This window comes from Mycteria americana, chromosome 2 (genome assembly GCF_035582795.1).
Source record: "Mycteria americana isolate JAX WOST 10 ecotype Jacksonville Zoo and Gardens chromosome 2, USCA_MyAme_1.0, whole genome shotgun sequence".
Taxonomy (NCBI): domain Eukaryota; kingdom Metazoa; phylum Chordata; class Aves; order Ciconiiformes; family Ciconiidae; genus Mycteria; species Mycteria americana.
In genome coordinates, this window is record NC_134366.1 from 113,109,303 (window position 1) to 113,129,460 (window position 20,158).

The 20,158-nt window shown below is 34.7% G+C and overlaps 1 protein-coding gene across 1 annotated transcript in view; it reads left to right on the forward strand.

Annotated features, from left to right (window-relative positions):
- Nucleotides 1–20,158, forward strand: part of RTTN (rotatin) — a 90,254-nt gene that overhangs the window by 38,645 nt on the left and 31,451 nt on the right. Inside the window, exons 26-34 of the mRNA XM_075494294.1 lie at nt 2,938–3,082; nt 4,810–4,961; nt 6,183–6,402; nt 8,197–8,325; nt 10,673–10,780; nt 11,412–11,570; nt 12,956–13,027; nt 16,442–16,634; nt 18,913–18,995. Coding sequence (XP_075350409.1) covers nt 2,938–3,082; nt 4,810–4,961; nt 6,183–6,402; nt 8,197–8,325; nt 10,673–10,780; nt 11,412–11,570; nt 12,956–13,027; nt 16,442–16,634; nt 18,913–18,995 — 1,261 coding nt within the window. The remainder of the gene's footprint in view (nt 1–2,937; nt 3,083–4,809; nt 4,962–6,182; nt 6,403–8,196; nt 8,326–10,672; nt 10,781–11,411; nt 11,571–12,955; nt 13,028–16,441; nt 16,635–18,912; nt 18,996–20,158) is intronic.

Sequence of the window (20,158 nt, forward strand, 5' to 3'; positions counted from 1 at the left end):
GCACCCCTGATTCTGATATATATATGTTGTTCCCTCTATCTGATGGAGGGACAACACAGCAGGGCATAAACAATCCGGGAGATTCCTGGTGAGCATCGGTGATAACTTCCTGATCCAGGTGACAGAGAAGCCAATGAGGAGAGGTGCTCTGCTGGACCTTATGCTCACGAACAAGCAAGGGCTCATTAGGGATGTGAAGGTTTAAGGCAGCTTTGACTGTAGTGAACATGAGGTAGTAGAGTTCAGGATCCTGAGAGGAGGGGCGAGGGCAAAAAGTAAGATCACAGTGCTGGATTTCAGGAGAACAAACTTTGGCCTCTTCAAAGATCTCATTGTTAGTGTGTAATGGGATCAGGCTCTGGATGGAAGAGAGGCCTGAGAAAGCTGGTTAATACTCAACGATCGCTGCCTCCGAGCTCAAGAGTGGTCCATGCTGTTGAGCAGGAAGTCAGGCAAAAATGCCAGCAGGCCTGCATGGATGAACAAGGAGGTCCTTGATCAAGGAGAACTCAAAGATAAAATGGAAGTCTACAGAGAGTGGAAGTAGGGACAAGTAACTTGGGAGGGATATGGAGACATTCCTGACCATGCAGAGGTGCAGTTAGGAAAGCCAAAAGCCCACCTGGAATTGAATCTGGTGAGGCAAGTCAAAGGCAACAAGAAGGGCTTCTGTAAGTACATAGGTGACAAATGAAAGGCTAGAGAAAAAGTGAGCTTGCTGCTGAATGGGGCAGCGGTCCCAGTAACACAGGACATGGAAAAGGCTGAGGTCCCAAATGCCGCCTTCACATCAAACTTTACTAGCAAGACTGGCCTTCAGGAATCCCATGTCCCAGAGACCAGGGGGAAAGTCTGGAGCAAGGAAGGCATACCATTGGTGGAAGAGGATCAGGTCAGGGAATACGTAAGCAAACTGCCATAGGCCCTGATGGGATGCACCCAGAGTGTATCCTGGCTGATGTAATTTCATGTCCACTTTGGTCAGCCAAGGTGATTGGGAGAGGTGCCTGAGAATGAGAGGAAAGCAAATGTCGCTCCTGTCTTCAAGAAGGGCAGGAAGGAGGACCCAGGGAACTACAGGCCAGTCAGCCTCACCTCAATCCCTGGGAAGGTGATGGAGCAGCCAGTCCTGGAAACCATTTCCATCCACGTGAATGACAAGAAGGTCGTCAGGAGTAGTCTGTCTGGATTCACGAAGGGGAAGTTGTACTTGACCAGCCTGCTGATACCCTTCTAAAATGAAGTGACTGGCTTGGTAGATGAGGGCAGAGCAGTGGATATTGTCTTCCTTGACTTCAGGAAGGCTCTTTGACTGTCTCCCATAAGATCCTTTTAGAGAAGCTGATGAGTATGGGCTGGATGAGTAGACAGTAAGATGGATGGTAAACTGGCTGAACGGCCGGGCCCAGAGGGTGGTGATCAGTGGTATGAAGTCCAGTTGGAAGGCGGTAACTAGCAATGTGCCCCAGGGATCAATATTTGGTCCAGTCCTGTTCAACATCTTCATTGATGATTGGGATAATGGAGCAGAGTGCACCCTCAGTGATTTTGCTTATATCAGCCACTCCTCCCAGTTTTTTAACATGCCAAGAGGGTTGTGCTGCCATCCAGAGGGACCTCAGCAGGCTGAAGATGTGGGCTGACAGGAACCTCATGCAGTTCAACAAGGGGAAGTGCAAAGTCCTGCACCTGGGGAGGAACAACTCCATACACCAGTATATGTTGGGGTTCACCACGCTGGAAAACAGCTTTCTGGAAAAGGACCTGGGGATCCTGGTGGACACCAAGCTGAACATGAGCCAGCAATGGCTGGCAGCAAAGAAGGCTAATGGCATCCTGGACTGCATTAGGAGGACTGTTGCCAGCAGGTTGAGTCAGGTGACCCTTCCTCTCCACTCACTACTGGTGAGGCCATACCTGGAGTGCTGTGTCCAGTTCTGGACTCCCCACTACAAGAGATATGAACATACTGGAGAGAGTCCAACGAAGCACCACAAAGACGATGAAAGACTGGAGCATCTTTCCTATGAGGAAAGACTGAGAGAGCTGGGACTGCTTAGTCTGGATACAAGAAGGCTCAGAGGGGGATTTTATCAATGTGTACAAGTACCTGAAGGGAATGTGTCAAAGAAGATGGAGCCAGGCTCTGTCCAGTGGTGCCCAGTGACAGGACCAGAAGCAATGAACACACACTGAAACACGGGAGGTTCCATCTGAACGTCGGGAAACACGTTTTTACTGTGAAGGTGACTAAGCACCGGCACAGGTTGCCCAGAGAGCTTATGATGTCTCCATCCTTGGACATATTCAAAAGCTACCTGGACATGGTCCTGAGCAACCAGCTCCAGGTGTCCCTGCGTGAGCAGGGGGGTTGGACCAGGTGACCTCCAGAGGTCCCTTCCAACCTCAATGATTATGTAATTCTGTAATTTACGTACACAAAACCAGTAAAAAATAAGAATGCTATATTTAAAATAAGGATTATTTAAAATGCATAGGTAGGCTTTGCTACTATTATTAATTGCTAGTATTTAATAGCTAATTACCTTTTTTCTTTCCTGTCTGTGGCCCTATTCAGATTTTTCTACCTTTTACCGTATGCAATTCCATGTTTACTCTATGTAAATACACTTTTTAATATACATAACAATTTTATATTATACTAATACACAAGAAATGTGTAATACTATATAAATATAATTTAATATAGTCAATATGTTATGTAAAAGTATTCAAATGTATGTAATTTAATATATATTATGACATGTATAATATAATTATAATTCCATATTTGCTATATGTAAATATATGCAGTATATGTATTTAATCTATATAACTCCACATTTGCAGGTGACTTCAGTCCTATTAGGCTGAGATCTTAAACTCTCTTTTAAAGTGTTACAAGTATGAAAGTAAATATTTTTGTTTGCATTGCAGGTTTCTGCAAGTGCTTCCAGCTTCTGTGGAGGATGAGAACCTTTTAGTAGATGTCTTAAGATTTTTAAACAAATTGCTTAGAGAGCAGAGATCAAGTTTGGAGTCAGACCATCTAAAGTGGATCCTGAAATCATTGCTTAAAAATGTGAGAATATACCTAAGTAGTTAGCTGTAGATTGTAAGAAATGATATAACTGTGAGCTGTTTGGCTGGTTTGTTTGTGGTGAGTTCCTCAAGGAAAATGGCTTCTCTCAACAAAAGCAAGAAATAGCAGATCTTGTGGTATTAATGTCTGCTACTTTGTGGTCAGTGCTACGGTTTTAGTATTTGGGGAAGTTTAACTTTGAACAAGAGTAAATTTCCTTCTCTCCTTTACTTGGTATATGAATTGTTTCTCCAAACTCAAATATTGTTTGCCAGAAGCAAACAACATCTACCTGTGTGTGTCTTGCTCTGGTATAGTTAACTATGGTAATATGGTTGTATAGAGCCATATACTACAGTTAACTATGCATAGCTCTCTGCAGAGCTCTGTATGTACATATATATACTTATATGATATGGTTAACTATGTAACTACACATACGTATGTGTGTGCATACATATACAGCTGTATAAGTTATGCTTAGCTACATAACTACATATGTATTATCTGTGTAACTTAAAGGATGAGGTTCCATACAGGTGTGTTGGAACCTTCTGTTTGGCAGAGAGATATAAATGAACACTATCTGTCTTGCATTAAGAACAAGAATTGAAAGCTAGGACAGAAGTTTTTGCTTTCAGTGTGTCTGTCACTTAAGTTTTGATTTTAAATGGTTATAATATGTCTAAGTAGAATATTTTTATAAGCATGAGGAAGGTATTATGAGCGTACATTTTAGTTGCTGTAGTTAAAATGCATGTATAATATTGAAAGAATGTAATTTTTTTTTATTTTCAGTTTTTCTAGACTCCTGTGCTTTCTATTTGAGAGATCCGTTCTATCCAATACTGTTCGTTTAAGATGTGTAAAATGGGAAAGTATAAAAACAAATGGGAAATTAACATCATAAAGCAGTATAAAACAACTTTTATTATATTTGTCAAGATATAATAATTCAATCTTGCTGTATATAAACAATAGTTAAATGCCAAGGATAAAAGTGATGGCTGCAGTTTTAGAAGTTTGCAAAGTACTGTTCTTCACCAAGCAAGGGCATACTGCCTACATGCAATATCATTCCTGGTCTTACAGAGGATATCATACACTAAGTACAGTCTTCATGCACTTGCATTTTCCCATTTTAAAATACAATCTAAACATTTCGAAAGCAATGCTATAGTAGACTTAATTTCAATTACTTATCGAATTCAGGTGCTTCAATTTCTGTGGCTAACTGGGAATCCTATAAAATTTTGTAAGTATGGCCCATTCAATATATTAATATAAAATGTTTATAATGAATGATTTTAAGTTTTTCAAGCAAATGAGACATACAAGATACATCTTGAACTGATATTTCTACTATGTGTTTTCTGGTTTTTGTGATCTGTTTTTTTTATTGCAGGTTATTGCTGTAGATAACTTTGACTTTTCTTTCATGCTTCAAAATACACTGTATCATGGCTTAATGCCAGGAAATTTTAAAGGCCTTAACAGTAGATTCTTTTATGGCATTTAGTAGATTCAAGGTTCAAGTAATTGGTAATTATAGGAATTTTTTACTGTGCTTTTTACAGAAATACTTCTTAGTAAAACAATCGTGGAATTTGTGATATATAATGTGTGATTTGCAAGCTCTCAACAGAAAAATGGCTTTAGTGTGGGTATTAAAACAGGATTTAAACAATGCATTATGTGACTGTATTTTTATTCTTTTCTTTTAAAAGCCAAAATCCCTTTTGGGCCTCCTGGTGCGACCAGAATCCAAAGTGCGGGATGAAATAGATGAAATGGAGACTGCTGTCAGGCAGCAACTGGATAGAGAACTCATTTGTCTTTTTAACACATTGTTATTTTGTTCCGTGTCACTGACTGACAGGTACAGTGTAAATGGACCTGCCTGTGTAATTCTGACTAGGGATCATAATACCTACCGCTGCTGTATCTCGGTCAGAATTTGAATATAATTACATCACGACTCAATCATTTTAAACTGTAAAAATGGAATATACTGCTCTTGAAGTAAAGATCAACATTAGATAGGCCTTTTCACAGTAAAATTAGGAAATTAACTGGGAAACTTGGAAGAGTATGTGTACTAGTGGTCACTTTTTCAGCAAATGATAATTAAACTGATTGCAGGGAGAAGATGGGCTATTTCTTTTTCGGTGCTGGCAATTTGCACAAGCAAATGATAACTTGGTTGATTTTGTACCACTTATTTATAGCAAAGTAAAACATTGAAATATTGAAAATAACAACAAACATTTATTTTAATTGAACTGCTTTTTGGCCTAATAGAGTATATCAGTGCATATTAGTGATTGTTTAGGACAGCTACTTCCAGCATGAAGTTCCAACATTTTTCTGTCAATCAAGCAAACACAGAAATGAATTTCTATTAGTTTTTTTCTCTGAGTTTCTAATGCAACATCTTCCCACACTAAATCTCTCTGTCCAAGTGTATTCTAAGAGATACTAAAATTGCAGCTTAAGATAATATTTGTTTATTTAAGTGCCACAACATACCTGTTTGTAAAGATACTTTCAAAATGTTACCTCTTCATTCTTCCCATGCAGTTAGTAATTTTCTAAAAGTTTTGACAGCTGGAAAAGGGACAATTATAGAAATCCTTGCTAGTTATATCTCGCACTCCTGTATTTCCTGTCTACCTGAATTCTAGATTGATGGTATTTTGCAAGAAGTATTTTTAAAATTGTCTCTTGAACCAGAACAAACATAAGCATAGCTACTAAGCTTTGCAGCTCTTCTCGTTATGTTATCCATCATCTTCAATCTCCTGCTCTTTATTTAACATGCTCCTTAATAATTAGAATTATATCTCATTTGTCCCTTTTTGGTTAAGCAGCCCTGTTATAATCAGATGCAATATTATGCTTTCAGAACCTGGGTGAAGCTAGAAATGTCAAATTTAATTCCATGTTATTCTGTGGATAAGGCAATAGTAACTAGTTGAGATGCTGGGACTCATAGACTAACAGTAAGAAGAATGAGGCATTGACCTCTTGTAAAATGTTTCATTATAATAGCTTCATGTTGACAGCTGATTTTTTTTTGTTTTTTTTACAATTAAACCAGAGAGGGCTTGGAACTTGCTGGCTCTTTCAGAACTGAGCTGGCTCTGAAGCTGCTACAATGCTTAAGGCTAACAGATGCACCGCATTTTTATGGACTTCCTTCACTGGAGAGAACATTACGAGGAATGGTTCATGTTACTGCACTTCCAGACTGGAGTACCTATTCTGCTGCAGTTGAACCTGTCACAATTTGTAAGAAATATTTAACAGGTCTTCTTGAGGTAAGTAGCTTATGTTATAACTTCGCTTTGGTTTGAATGCTTGTAAAGAACTGTGTAACTAATGACATTGTAAGTTTTAGGATGTACTTTTAGTGAATATTATCACTAGGAACAGGTGTGGGAAAGATGCTTTTTCTGCTAGGTAAATAGCAAAAAAACGAAGACTAGATTGAGCGACTTGCATCTGTACTTACAAAGATTTGTTGTATTTTGTGTACCTTCATCCCCAGTTTAAGAGGCAGTATAAAGTGACTGTAGTTTTAGCAAGGTGAAAAATAGATGTGGCTTTTTTAATAACTGAAATGCCAAGAAGAAAAATCCAAGATATTCTCCAACAGGCAAAATCCATGTGTGAAAGGTGGTCTAGGGGAACAGGAACTTGTTAGGCAGGTTATTAACACAAAGCAGAAAAGAGGTAGTTCAAGATGCTGCAGTTGTTGGGAAGCCAAAATTTCATTCTTATTTTCAGTGTTCTTATTTGCTTGCTACGTCCATGTATGTGATAGACAACTAGTGTTTGCTTCTAAAATTACATCTTTTGAAAACTCCAGCCTTCTTATAACTGTAAGAAAAGCATAGATCTGGCTTTCTGATTGTTTTACAGGTATTCAGTAGGGTAGGTACATTTAGAAGTTTTCTTTTTAGTTTCAAATACAAAAATGTATTTGTTGCATTGGTAGAGGCTTGACAAAGTTTTAAAGTAGTTTTAATTCATTTGTGATTCTGAATGATATGAATAGCAACCAGATAAGTGTCTGGAAAGTTTGTCTACAGATGACAATCACGTTTGTGATGAAAAAAAGATATAGTGTTTTAGGGGGAAGTCTTAACTTGCCAAGATTTCTTGAGTAGAAGTAAATATTTTAGAGCTATTTGATTAGACGAGTTCTGTGATTTGAAGTCTAGACTAAAAATGGCACCAAGGTTATAGATGTTGTCATGCAAAAGAAAGATTATTACTGGATGAAATCATAATAAATATTATGGAATGAAATCAACTAGTAATGCATAAGCTTTATGTGCAGAAGAATTACTCAGCTTTACTTGGCCTAAATATGAAAGTAAAAGTAGGTTTCTTTTTGGGGAGAGGGGAGAAAGTGGGTTTGAAAGAATTCCTGTAGAGTAGGACACTGAAAGAAAGAACAATAGCAAAAATGTAGGGGTTTAAATCACCATGCGTTGGGGAGAAAAATACATGTAGAAGTGTAAGTCTTAAGATTAACATTTTAAAAAAAATATTTTTGGACATGTTTTGTTGAAAAGAGCATGTTTTTTATTTTAACATGTATGGCTAGATATTTGGTCAGAGAGTTTATTTTACTTTATGATCCAGTGACCTTTATTTCTGTTCATTAGAATTTGATAGGGAAAGCTGATATATTTATTCTAATTCAAATCACAATAAAAGATCCTTTTTCTGGAACACAGAATTTTGAAAATAAATTATATTTTTAATTCCAAACATAGCATTAAAAACTGGGTACAATAAATGGACTTTTTTGATCAAAAACAAACTTTCAGGTTTCTATTAAATATTGTGCTTATTATTAAGGTTGACTGCATTCTTCATGTGAAGAAGCAAATAAAACCCACTGATTTTCAGAAGTTTAACCATATAGGAAACCATTGCATCGCCAAATGACTCATAAATAAATAAATTCTGTAAAATTCAGCTAAAAAGCTACCACCTTTTCATGAGTTTAAATTATAATTTAGTAGTGTGTAAGACAGTTTGTACTCTACCTGTATACTGCTTACAGTAAAGCTACCATGAACTTGTATCCCCACTCCTAGGTCATCTCATCATTTTATGTTGAATGGGGAGGAAACGCTATGTCCTTCATGGGAAAAGGTGTTACGAAAAGCACAGTTCTTTGCTTGCTTCACTTATCTCATGAAATGATGGCTCAAGCCAAGGATACGGTGAGTGCATTACAGTTGTGTTTATCTTGTCATTTGTGAGGCCTATGCACAGATATATTTTATTTTCAACATTATATTTTATTTTATTTTCAACAGCTGAAGTTAAATGATAGATTTTCGTATGTGGTGGGGGAAGATGTCTTATATGGCAACAGATAGTAAAAATAAAAAAAAAAGAAATCTGGTAATCTCATTTGGTATATAATGTTAGATAAATAATAAGATAGAGTATAGTATACAAGAAAGCTGAATATTGAGTTCTAGCCTTACTGAAATTATTCTGCAAATAATTCTGTGGATTTAGAAAGGCCTTCTTTCAGAATAAGGTATAATTTTCTTTTTATAAAAAATGAGAAATCAGGATTTTATGTAGGATGAATAAGTTTAAGGATTTATAACATCCATGAAAGAATGGTTGTCTAACTTATAACAGGAGCTATCATTACTTATTAGCAAAATTCATATCTGTGCTCTGTGTCCATGTGCATAGTTTGAGAGCTAAATTTTTGAGAGTTTACAAATGGCCTTCATCCTGAAGCAGTTAAAGCAAATTCAACAATTTAGTATAATCATTTTTGAGAATTAAAATCCACTCTTGTTAATATCTGTGATAGCCACAAGTGAAAACCTTTCAATATGATCAAGTACACATGTAAATAGAAATAGCAGCATACCTGCTTCTCTAAATTCCGGATGTCTACTTCTTCAGTTCTGTACTCTTCTTCAAGATATTAAGTGCTGACAAAGTTTATTAAAATTGCAGGGGGACAGAGTATTAAGTACACTGCAGGAAGACTGCAGTCTCCAAAGAATTAGATCATAAACGCATGGATGAAGGAGTGGACTTGAACGGATTCTTTTTTTTATTTTATTATCATTCTTGTAGAATAATATGTATAGTAGCATATGATAGGTGGCATTTTTTGTGGCTATAAAACATAATCTCTGTGTACAACAGTGTTACTGTCTAGACTGTACTAATAACTTTTATTCTCAAAGAAATTTTAGTTCCTGGCTGTTGTTTACAATCATGCGATTTAGTGTCAAATCTTATGGAAAGAGATATACAAAATTAGCCTTCTTCCTCTGTGCAAGCAGTGTTATACAAGAGGTATACATTGGATAACTGTGATTTAAAAAAAAAAAAAAAACAAAAACCTTAAAATGCACAATCTAATGACTTGAAATTAAAACTAGTTAAAGCAAATTATTTTTTTGCTCATTAGCAGTATTTTGAACCACTGTGATTCTTTGTTATTAAAAGAAACACCTTGTTAAGTCAGACATAAGACCCTTTAGCTCATACTGATGGACAGAAGTTACTTACAGATGTTTGTAGGAGTACATGAGAAAAAGACCATATACTTAGGGTGTACTAGAATTGCTGCAATGTTTTGTTTGTTTGCTATGGTATCATTTCACTGGTTGTGCTATGGTATCATTTCACTGGTTGTGCTTTGCTGACCTATGCTTTGTATTTCATTTTGTATTTTAATGCCCTCCCTCCCCAAATTCAAAGATTGTAAAATACTGTGCTTTTTGTAATTAATATTGTGTGTATTGAGAAAATCCATGCAAAATATGCTGCTCCAAAGGAAACATCAGTCATCTACTGTGTAAAAATATACAGGACTGAGATGGTCAGCAGATACATACATAAAATTTTAGGTGTCACGATTTATTATTAACTTAAGGCATTGTTTGTGCAGTGCCATGGTTAAACAAAGCATTTTGCAGGTAGGGTTGGTTTTTGTGGTGGTTTTTTTGGTGGGTTTTTTTTGGGTTTTTTTTTGGTGTTTTTTTTTTTTTTTTTAACCTGAGCTAAAGAAATTAATTTGTAAAGTAAAGTATGATTTCATGGAGTCTGCAGCTAAGTGGTATGTGGTAGTCTGCATGACTTTAATCACGTGGCAGGTGCATGAAGAAAAAGAATGAATTATGGTCACAGAAATAATTGCATGTTCTTATTTGGTAGTTTTCTGCACATGTATAATACAAGAGAGAAAGACAGATATTAATAATAAGCAAAAATAAAAATGTAAGGAGTAAATTTTGAATAGAAATAATTATCCCAGTATTTCAAGTAAAATATTTAATCTCTCTTTAGCACTGCTGTCCTAATTCTATGAAGAAGATGACACAAATTTAATTTTATTCATTAGGTGAAGTCAGCAGGTCAAATACATGTTTATAGAGGTAGAATCAAAATCTTTTTCCTGGAATATCAGTGTTGTGTGCATTTAAAGTGTTTTAGTATATAATTGGTAGCTCAGGCTGTTGGTAGACTGGCATGGCATTAAAAGATTTATGAAATAATTTCTTAATTCATTTTCTGTTTTCTACTCAGGACTGGATATCTCTCTGGTCTTTGCCTTATGATAACAGTGAAGAGCAAGTTCGTTCTCAGCTAGGTCTGGCATGGCTGGTTCCTTTATGGGTAGATAGAGACCCTGAGGTTAGTTAATGCAATGTTAAGTTGAGATCTTATTTTGACCCTTAAGTATTTGCAAAATTTTTGTTTCATGAATTTATTTAATATTGAAACTACTGTTTTGCATCATTTATAATGTTACTCACTATATCCTAAATAACAGTAACAATAAAGTAGGGAGAATGTTTCCATAATAAACATCTGAGAAATCCTTCCCTACATCTTCTGTCTTCCATGCTTTCAGTAGTCACTCATGATCATGATTCATAGGCAGTTTTCATTGACATTGCTGTTACTTAGCCGCAAAGCAGAAACATTTACATGAACTACAAATTTAGAGCAAATGTATTTGATGTAAATTTGTTAAAATATATGAGTTTGCTAAATGGAACTCTCTTTAAGTGGTAAAATGTGAAGAATATTGAAGTCTGTCTTAGTATTTTTAAGTGTTCAAAAATCTATTTTATTCTGTCCTTTTTACGTACACATAGTTATGATTATGAGTATAGGGCCACAGAAATATAGGAAAAGAGGTTGATACTTTTAAAATTATTCTCTTAAGCTCCAGATTCAGTTGATAAAACTTCATAATTTAAAAAATGTGTTGCTAATTACTGTAAGAAATATCACTTTTTGTTGTGCTTATATGTACTAGGTCAGATTTACAGCACTTGGAATAGGATCAGCTCTTACATCTCTTGAAGTAGGATGTATTGCTTTAGCAGAAAGTTGCCAGAACATTTCAGGAGGGCTGTGGGGAACGGTGATAAACATCCTTCTGGACCAATCTGAATGTAGCATGGTACGCAGGGAGGTATGTTTTGTGTGTCCTTCTGCTGTCTTAGATTGTCAAGGTTTTTTTCATTAAGGAGAAAAGATTTTTTTTTTTTTTTTGGTTGATTCTATATATCTATTTACTGGTGCTCCACAACACCTACTGCTTTGTAAGTTAAAGACTACCTAATAAAAATAAATGTTTAGCTTCTTATTTAGAATTACTCAAGAAGCAACAATTACAGATGACTAGTGTAAAAGCAGAAATTATCTAAACAGTGCAAGTGAATGCATAAAAACTCCTAAGGCTTACTCATGCAGACAAATAGGTTGCTAAAGCATAAGAAATTAGCCCAGATTTTAATGGCTGTTTTGTTCCATTTATGAACACTTTAGCACGAACTCTTCACCTGATCTGTAGTAAATATCTCTTCATTGCAGACATGAGGAAATCTAATTTGCCTAGGCACTAAGGTTTATTTGTGAGAACTGAAAGTTTCTACCCTGGTAGAACAGCACATAGAGCTATATAATACTATATTTAAACTGTGTACATGTTTTTTGCACCTTTCTATCAATTCTAGTTGTAAGGTGGTTTTGTTTTCCAATGGCTAAGAAAAAACAACTGTGACAAATAGTGGGTTAGTTTCTTCCCAGCTCTGTTGCTCAACTAATTACATATTCCGAAGTAATATTTTGAATTTATTTGTGCAAAATGCTTTTGAGAATGCATGCTTCACTGTTGGTTTTTTTTTTAACTTCCAAATCATTTTAGTAGTCTCATAAGAGTCAAATTAATGACAAAAGATTGATAAAATATGAAAAAAGCAGTTTCAATCCACCCACATAGACATGTGAAATATTAAAAATATAAATTAGAAAAACACACATGCCATGTATTTAGAAAGGAAAATATTTGGAACATGTGTGTCTGTGTGTCTCAATGTGTCCCCCACATTGTCCCAGTTATTTTATAATAATTAAAAAAAAAAACATGAGGAGAATAGAGTGAAGGGTCACAAGCAGTTATCCAGGTTTTTCTGCTCAGGTTTTTTTTGCAATACTTGTTGTTATGTAATGCTCATTCAACAGGATTGACTGTACTGGAACAGTGATGAAAGTATTCCATGAAAAAATAAATTTGTTTCCTAGTGATTTCTGTTCCATCTCTTCCTTGTCTTTTTTTCTTACCAGCCTTCTCTTGTACCATGCCCTAATGACATCTGTTGCAGGTGAAGTTTGAGGGGTTTTAGGTTATATCCTTCTAATTATTTTTTTTTTCCCCAGCATGAATGGGAAAATTGGATGTGTTTCGACATACATCTAAAGCAATGGAATAATCTGTAGACTGTGGTGTTCAATCTGATGTGGTTTTTTTGAACTGTGATGGCTAGATGACAATATTGATGCTTTAATTTCTTTCAGGCTGTTTTTATTCTGCAAAATCTCCTTGTGATTCCAATTCCTACAGAAGATGTGAAAGATTGTATTTGGCAAGTGAGTGACACTTACATTTGATGAGAAAACGTCTCTGTGACACTGTGACCTATTTGATATAAAAACTTATGTCAGTATACCTATAAAATATAAACTTAAAAAAAATTACGTGTCTAAGGTGACATTTTGGAAAGAGAAATATATGAATAGACAAATTTCTTTCAAACTCCCAGCAAGCTCAAGAAAAGAACCAAAGTTAGTTTGTATATATGTTGCATTTCATGAACATAGTATCTTTGGGCTCCTAGGAAACTTGCTTACTTATATAGTATCATTAAAGTTTTAGGATAGAAATTGGTCATTTTTATTTTACCCACACTTGAAATGCAACATGATTTGAGGTGTATGGGAAGAAGAAATTCTGAGAATGTGATCTTTGTAAAATGTTTTAAAAGAAATATGTAAGTGATCAGAAACAATTGTTTCCAAAGAAAGGTGAAGCAGCTTGTTGCTTAAGTCAATTTAAAAGCTTCTTAAAAACATAGCCCCTTGCTCAAAGCAGGGTGAACTAGAGCAGGTTGCTTGGGACTGTGTCCAGTTGGGTTTTGAGTATCAACAAGGATGGAGACTCCACAACCTCTCTAGGCAACTTGTTCTAATGTTTGACTACCCTCACAGGGAAAAAGGTTTTTTTCTTAAGTTTAAATAGAATTTCCTGTATTTGAATTTTTGCTCATTGCCTCTTGTCCTGTCACTGGATACCAATGAGAAGAATCTGTTTCCCTTTACTTTCTCTCATCAGATATTTATACAAACTGATAAGATCCCCTGGAGACTTTTCCAGTTCTGATCTTGAGTCAGTTACCTCATGCAAGTCTGGTTCATTTTACATAAAGATCTTTGGATCTTAGTTCCCCATTTTTCACTTTGTTGCCTTGATACCTGTTCTTTCTGTCCATCTTGCTCCTTCCAGTATGTGAGATCGTACCTATATGAGAACAATGGTACAGTGTATGTTCTTTTTGAACAAATTTGCAGATGTAACCATATCCTGTTTTATCTGTTCCTTTCTGCAAAAGATCAAGTTAGCACTGAAAATAGTGCTCCTATTTTACTAGGATAAGTTATCTATGATTCAGCCGCAGCCAAAATCAATTATGCTGTTTCTTGCAGACCTGCATTTTACAGTATGTCTTATCTTTCCTTTACATCTGATCATAAGGGAAGATGTTCAGGTAATCTTACAAATCTGGCCCTTGTTTCAGTCTTCTTGCTTATTACTTATATTTTATCAATATGAATAGTAATTCTTTCAATTCATAATAGCAGGGAATTTACAAGGGGCAGCCATTGTAACTTGTCAATATAAACTATTAAAATTTGCTTTTTAGTCTTTTTAAACATTTCAACGACTACGGTGAGGTGACAAAAATTGAATCCAGTTGCAGAATTCTGGATGAATTCCAGTGCAATTAATAGAAGCTTTGAGTCAATGTGATTCTTATTAAGAAGTGCAATTTAATGGAAATTGCTCATCACTTAATAGCTTTCAGCATGAACACTTATTATCAAACAACACTTCATGGTAACTGGTAAATTAAAACTGTTGGAAATACAAACAACAATTAAAATTGTAAGATACCACCAGGATCAAATTCTATATTTCAGAGTTACATTTTTTTCCCTTGCACTGAATAAGATGGTTTGTCTATTGACCTTAATGCAAGCAAGTTCAAAGTTGATCTGGGTGAACAGGAGGAATAATGTACCATAGCCAAAGTAGAACATCATCATTTTACCCCTTAGGCAAATAGGGCTGGAAAAGGAAAGGCCATTAATAGTTTGTAGTCCAGTATCTTCACAAGAATGTCTATAGTCTTGCTGTTATCTAGTTGATCTGCTTAGGAATTTTTTTGCCATGAGTAGAGTCAACCTGTGTAAAGTATTCTAAGACTGCAACATACTGTGTTGTATGAAGATTGCTGAAGTCAGAGCACTTTAGGATGTAATTGATAAGTAGCTCTTTCAGGGCTCCCGTTGTACAACAAAGTGTCTGGCATAGCTTTTTAAACAGGCAAAGACAGTTCTGGATAGTAAAATTTTGACTAAATTTAACAAAATTTCCAAAGTATGCATTTGTCATAGTTGATACAGTCTAAGTATATTGCTGACAGGGTACAAGTATGGTTTTATAATTCATTGTAAACAGTTTACATGAAATACTACATTCTTCTTCAAACTGTCATATCTGGTTCTCCATTAATTAGCATAGAAGGCAAATAGTTAAAATAGTATGTTTATATATTACAGAAACCAAAAAGAATGAGCAGTAGCCATCCAAAACTCTGGTTATAACTTACCCTGTAACACAAAATGATTTTACTGCTTCTACTTGATCTGGTTTTTGTTGTGTTTTGTTTTCTTGGAACATAAGCTTGTATTGAGTGTCAATGGAGGGGTTGGGGGAGATCTAGAGACTCTTGGGGACAAATACTGTTTTTCAGATTACTTATTTGTAGTTGATCTACCTCTGCTCTCTCCTGACTGCCAAAGAAAGTTTCTAATTAGCACTGACAAATTTTCTTTCCATAATTTTAACTAGGTTCTTTTTGAAGTACTGCAAGATGCCTCCTAAAACTGCCTTGCAGAATGTAATTGGTTTGAATTTTTCCCAGTCTGAGTTCTTTTGCCAATTAACACTTCTAATTTTTATGGTCACTCTAAAACAGATTATGTTGTAGCTTAATAAAACTTCTTGTTTTCTTCTGTTACCATAGAAAACACTGGAGAAATACTGTAACAAAGGCAGTCAAATCAAACTGTTTATTTGAAATAAGACGATGAAGTCTTTCTTTTCAGGTGTAAATCCACTTCTCTAGAAACTTCTCCCTGAAGTCAGTATTTAAAAAGAAATGACTGAAAACCATTCTTCAAAGAGAATTTCTTTCAAGACATAAAAATGTCTTGTTTTCTAAATAAATCTTTTATCATAGTAGATTGACATGGATAGATGTAGTATAATGGCAATATACTTTAGAACAGGATGATCTTTTCAGGATATTTATTCTTATCTTAGTATGAGTGTGCTCTTTTTCTAAAGAAAACTTTTGCAGTAGTTGATATCTGTAAGAATTAAATGATAAATTAAAGTTGTAAAGTTTCCTGATACACACACTGTATTAAAACCATCCAGTTATAGCTTTCCATGGCTGTCTACTTAGCTGTTAACAAATTTCTCAGGAACTAAATAACTACTTCCATTTTGCTAAATCATTACAGTTTTTGTAATACATTATGATTTAGCTCAGCCTTAAAATCTACATTTGATTTTTTTGAATGTTAGTTACAGCCTGTAAACCAGCTATGTGTATACACACATACACAGTATTAGGCTTAACTTGGAGGGTTTTGACAGTTTATTTTATGTAAAAGATTCCTTTAAAGAAATGATCTTTGTGAACTTCATGTCTTCAGGGTCCCTGTGTACATGATGAAGAATCTGGCCTCTCTCAGACAGGAAAACCTGCGCTGAAGGCCCTTTTGCATCACTGCCAATTCTATGAACATGTGAATCACATGGTGAAACACTGTTACCTAGGATGTTATATGTTTGATTTGAATACTTCTGAGGAAGACAACCTCATCACAGAAAAAGGTGGTATAACTGGTAAGTGATGTTAATGTAATCTTGTAGTATTTTAAACCTACTTAAATAACTTCTAGTTTTATGTAACTTATCTCAAATAATTCTTACCAAAAAAGGAACTGAAAATGAATATATAAACCAGGAACTTAAATATGTTGTTAAGTCAAAATATTGCTCTGAGGATTTAAGAAGTAGATAAGTCACTAGTTTAACATATCTCGGAAAAAGCTGTGAGCTGTTACGTCTTCAGAAAGTTACAAATGACAAAGATGTAATTGGTTCTGCAATACATTTTCTTGCAAAATATTGGGGGTAAAGTACTTTTTACAGTTGTGACTTTATGACAGACCAATACAATTAAAGTTTAGGAAAAAGAAATGTATGGGCTGTTTCTAAAACTTCTGTTTCTTGATGTGTTCAACTTTAAAGATACATGAGTAGGAGTGGACTCTAATATGCTGAAGTTAGCTGCATTCTAAGACATTCAGATATAATTTAATTCACAGACTAATCAAATTTAATAGTCAGATGGGATTGATTTTTTTTTTTTTTTTTTCCTAACCTGTATACCCTTGGAGTATTTCAGATCTAACTTTTGTATTGACTAATCATTTTCTGAACAATATTTCTAAGTCTTACTATGACGCATTGTGGGAACCCACATTCTTGTCCAAATATGTATTATGATCTTAAGTTTAGAAAGTGAGGAAATTCTTCAGAGAGCTCAATCAGTAAAAACTGTTCAAGGGAGGGAAAATTACTAAGTTCATTCTTTTTGTTTTCTTTCTTTTTTGTGTGCCTAAGTTTCTGTATTTCCATCTTCTAAGGCTACAGATTTAAACAATTCTTGAAGGTCTGCTTCTGTTAAACTTATATTATAGAAGCATGAACAGAAGAGGAATGCTATTTCCCCTACCAAGTTATGACTTTGACAGATCCAAGGAAAAGAAATATTTTTGGTTAACTCATGGAGTTATCAGAGAAGTACCTCAGCAGTATACAAAATTCCAGCCATAAAAATCCTCACTTTCTTCTGTGGCTGTTTTATTTATCTATAAGTATAATTTTTTTTAGTCCAACACATTTCACTCCTCCCATGGTCCTCTTATTTGTGCCTCTTGGTAGTTCTGTTAACTGACGCAATATCCTATCTAAGAGCAACTCAAGCTCCAGGACTGTAGAACTTTTCAGTGAGCAGTTGAGATACATTTTATCAGGTCATTGGAAAACAAAGCAAAAAAAAAAATTTTTCCAGGAGCTTTGAAATAAGGGGGAAGAATCATCTATGATATTTCAGGAACAAGAAACAAAATTTTTGTTTATTTAAAAAAGGGAGGACAGGATAATGTTCGCTCCATCTCTAAAACTATAGTGCTTGAAAAGCTTGTAAGTCCTTCATTCATATGTTCAAAATTGTGTTGTTTATCTATAATGACCTGTTTCTGCTTTTTAATAGTTCCCTTGTCATCTCTTAATAGAAGATCTTGCTTTGGTTTATCTTCATGAAACTATTTTTGTCTTTTTTTTTTTTTCCCCAATGTATTTTCTTCACATTTTTCAGGAATATAAAAAATCTCATCTGCAAAGTTATGTTAAAAATAAAATTAGTTAGCTAAGTTTAGTAATTAGCTAAGTTATGTATAGGGCTTCTACTTTTGTGGGTTTTGCGCTCAATCTGTGTAATCTAGTGCTTTATTCTTTGTTGTTTTCTAAATATATGAAAGCCTCAAAACCTATTATTGACAGGTTTGTGCTATAAAATTTTTGGCACTTTATTCTGAAACAGATTTCCAAAGTAATTGTGCCTTCATTATATTTATGAATATGGGTTCTTTTGAAACTGCTTCTCTTAAAATGTGAGTTTGAAGTTTTTTGAAGATCAGGACATCTGTTCATTACATTTGTGCTGTAAAACCCCAATATCTTCAATACTTTTGTACTATTACATTTTAAATAAAACTAAATCTGAACTATTTCAAATGACTAAGGCTATGCAACTGCAGTTTGAGCTGCAGATTGAGCTGTAGATTTTTCCAGACTATTTTATGTTGCAGGTGAAAATTGTATTTTATTTAATTTCTGTTTATTCAAGGGATTTGCTGGATAAGAATTCATAGGTACATGGTGTGAAAATTTATATTCTGAGATCTTCAGAAGGATAACTGTGGTTGGCTACTTTTCTGTTTCACTGAAACAATCCTTTGAAAAGCTTGTTATGCTCTCTGCTGGTCTTGTAGTAATGAAAAAGAAAACTTTTTTGTTCAATTTTCATTTTTTTTTTTTTCTTTTTTTCATACAGATTTTGATGATTCTCTTAATCTTTGGAAGGCTCCATCCCGTCAAAGCCGATCTTCACATTCTCAGTCAACATCTGAAACTATGGTAACTTACAGAGTAATCAATTTATTTTAAATACAAAGTTGTTCATGAAACGCTTTGAAGAAAATAAGCACTCTTACAAATAATAAAAAAACCCAACAAAACACAAAACAACACTGAAATTAAACTGAAAATTAAAAAGCTGAAACTCAATTGAAATTTCCTCTGAAGTACCTTTAATATGCTAAAGAAAATATTTATGGTTATTTACCCAAGGAAAAAAAAAAAGCTTACCTTGACTAGTTAAATGCATAAGGCAGTGCTGAATTCTGTAGCTTCTCACAGCAAGACATATTCTCTAGAGATTACTTTGTAATTGGCTTTATTGACAAAATGCAGTCATCTCTATCTGTAGTTGTCACTTCTGCAGCTCTTATCCAAACTGTCCTTTCAGAGTGAACCTCTATTTACACTACACAGCTACAGAACTGGATCAGTCTAAACCACAGAAGTACATTGGGTTAAAATTATATTCTGTGTCATAATAAACTGGATTCTGAAAGTGCTTTTATAAAACATGAAAGTGTCACAAGAGTTTGCAAGACCCAAAATAGACATGAAAAATATAAGAAAGCAGGTAGCTGCTTGAAAAATTTGTTTCTGGCTAGGATGATCACTGCAATGAAAGGCTGTAAACATGTGCTGTCTTTCAATATGGCAAATGCAAAGGAAGAGAAATTGAAACACATTCTTCCAGTTCCAGAGTAGATTTGCAATATCAGATTAGGCTGTGGAGGAAGCTTTATAACATTCATTAGCTACCTGAAAAAAAATCGTGTATTTTCAATGACTGCAGCATAACTCCAAGCAAACTGTGACCTGTTGCACTGAATCCATTTTTATAATTTTGTATTTTCTTCAAAAATTTTTGATTTATGAATAACCATCTGATGTAATATGGAAGCCATAATATCGTAGCTCAGAAGTTTCTTTTCTGTTAAGCAGATGTGCTGATAACAAAGACTGTTAAAGCACACAAGCTATGATCTTATTTTATTGACTAAAATTGTTATGCCTAGTTTTTCTGTGGATCGTGATAAAAATAAAAACATAGAAAAGCCAGTATTGAAACTTTTTCTCAAAATATTTCACAATTATAATTTTTCCTTACTGTTTTGACTCTCTATTATAAATCTATTGTTGTCTAGTACTGTCATCTGGCATGT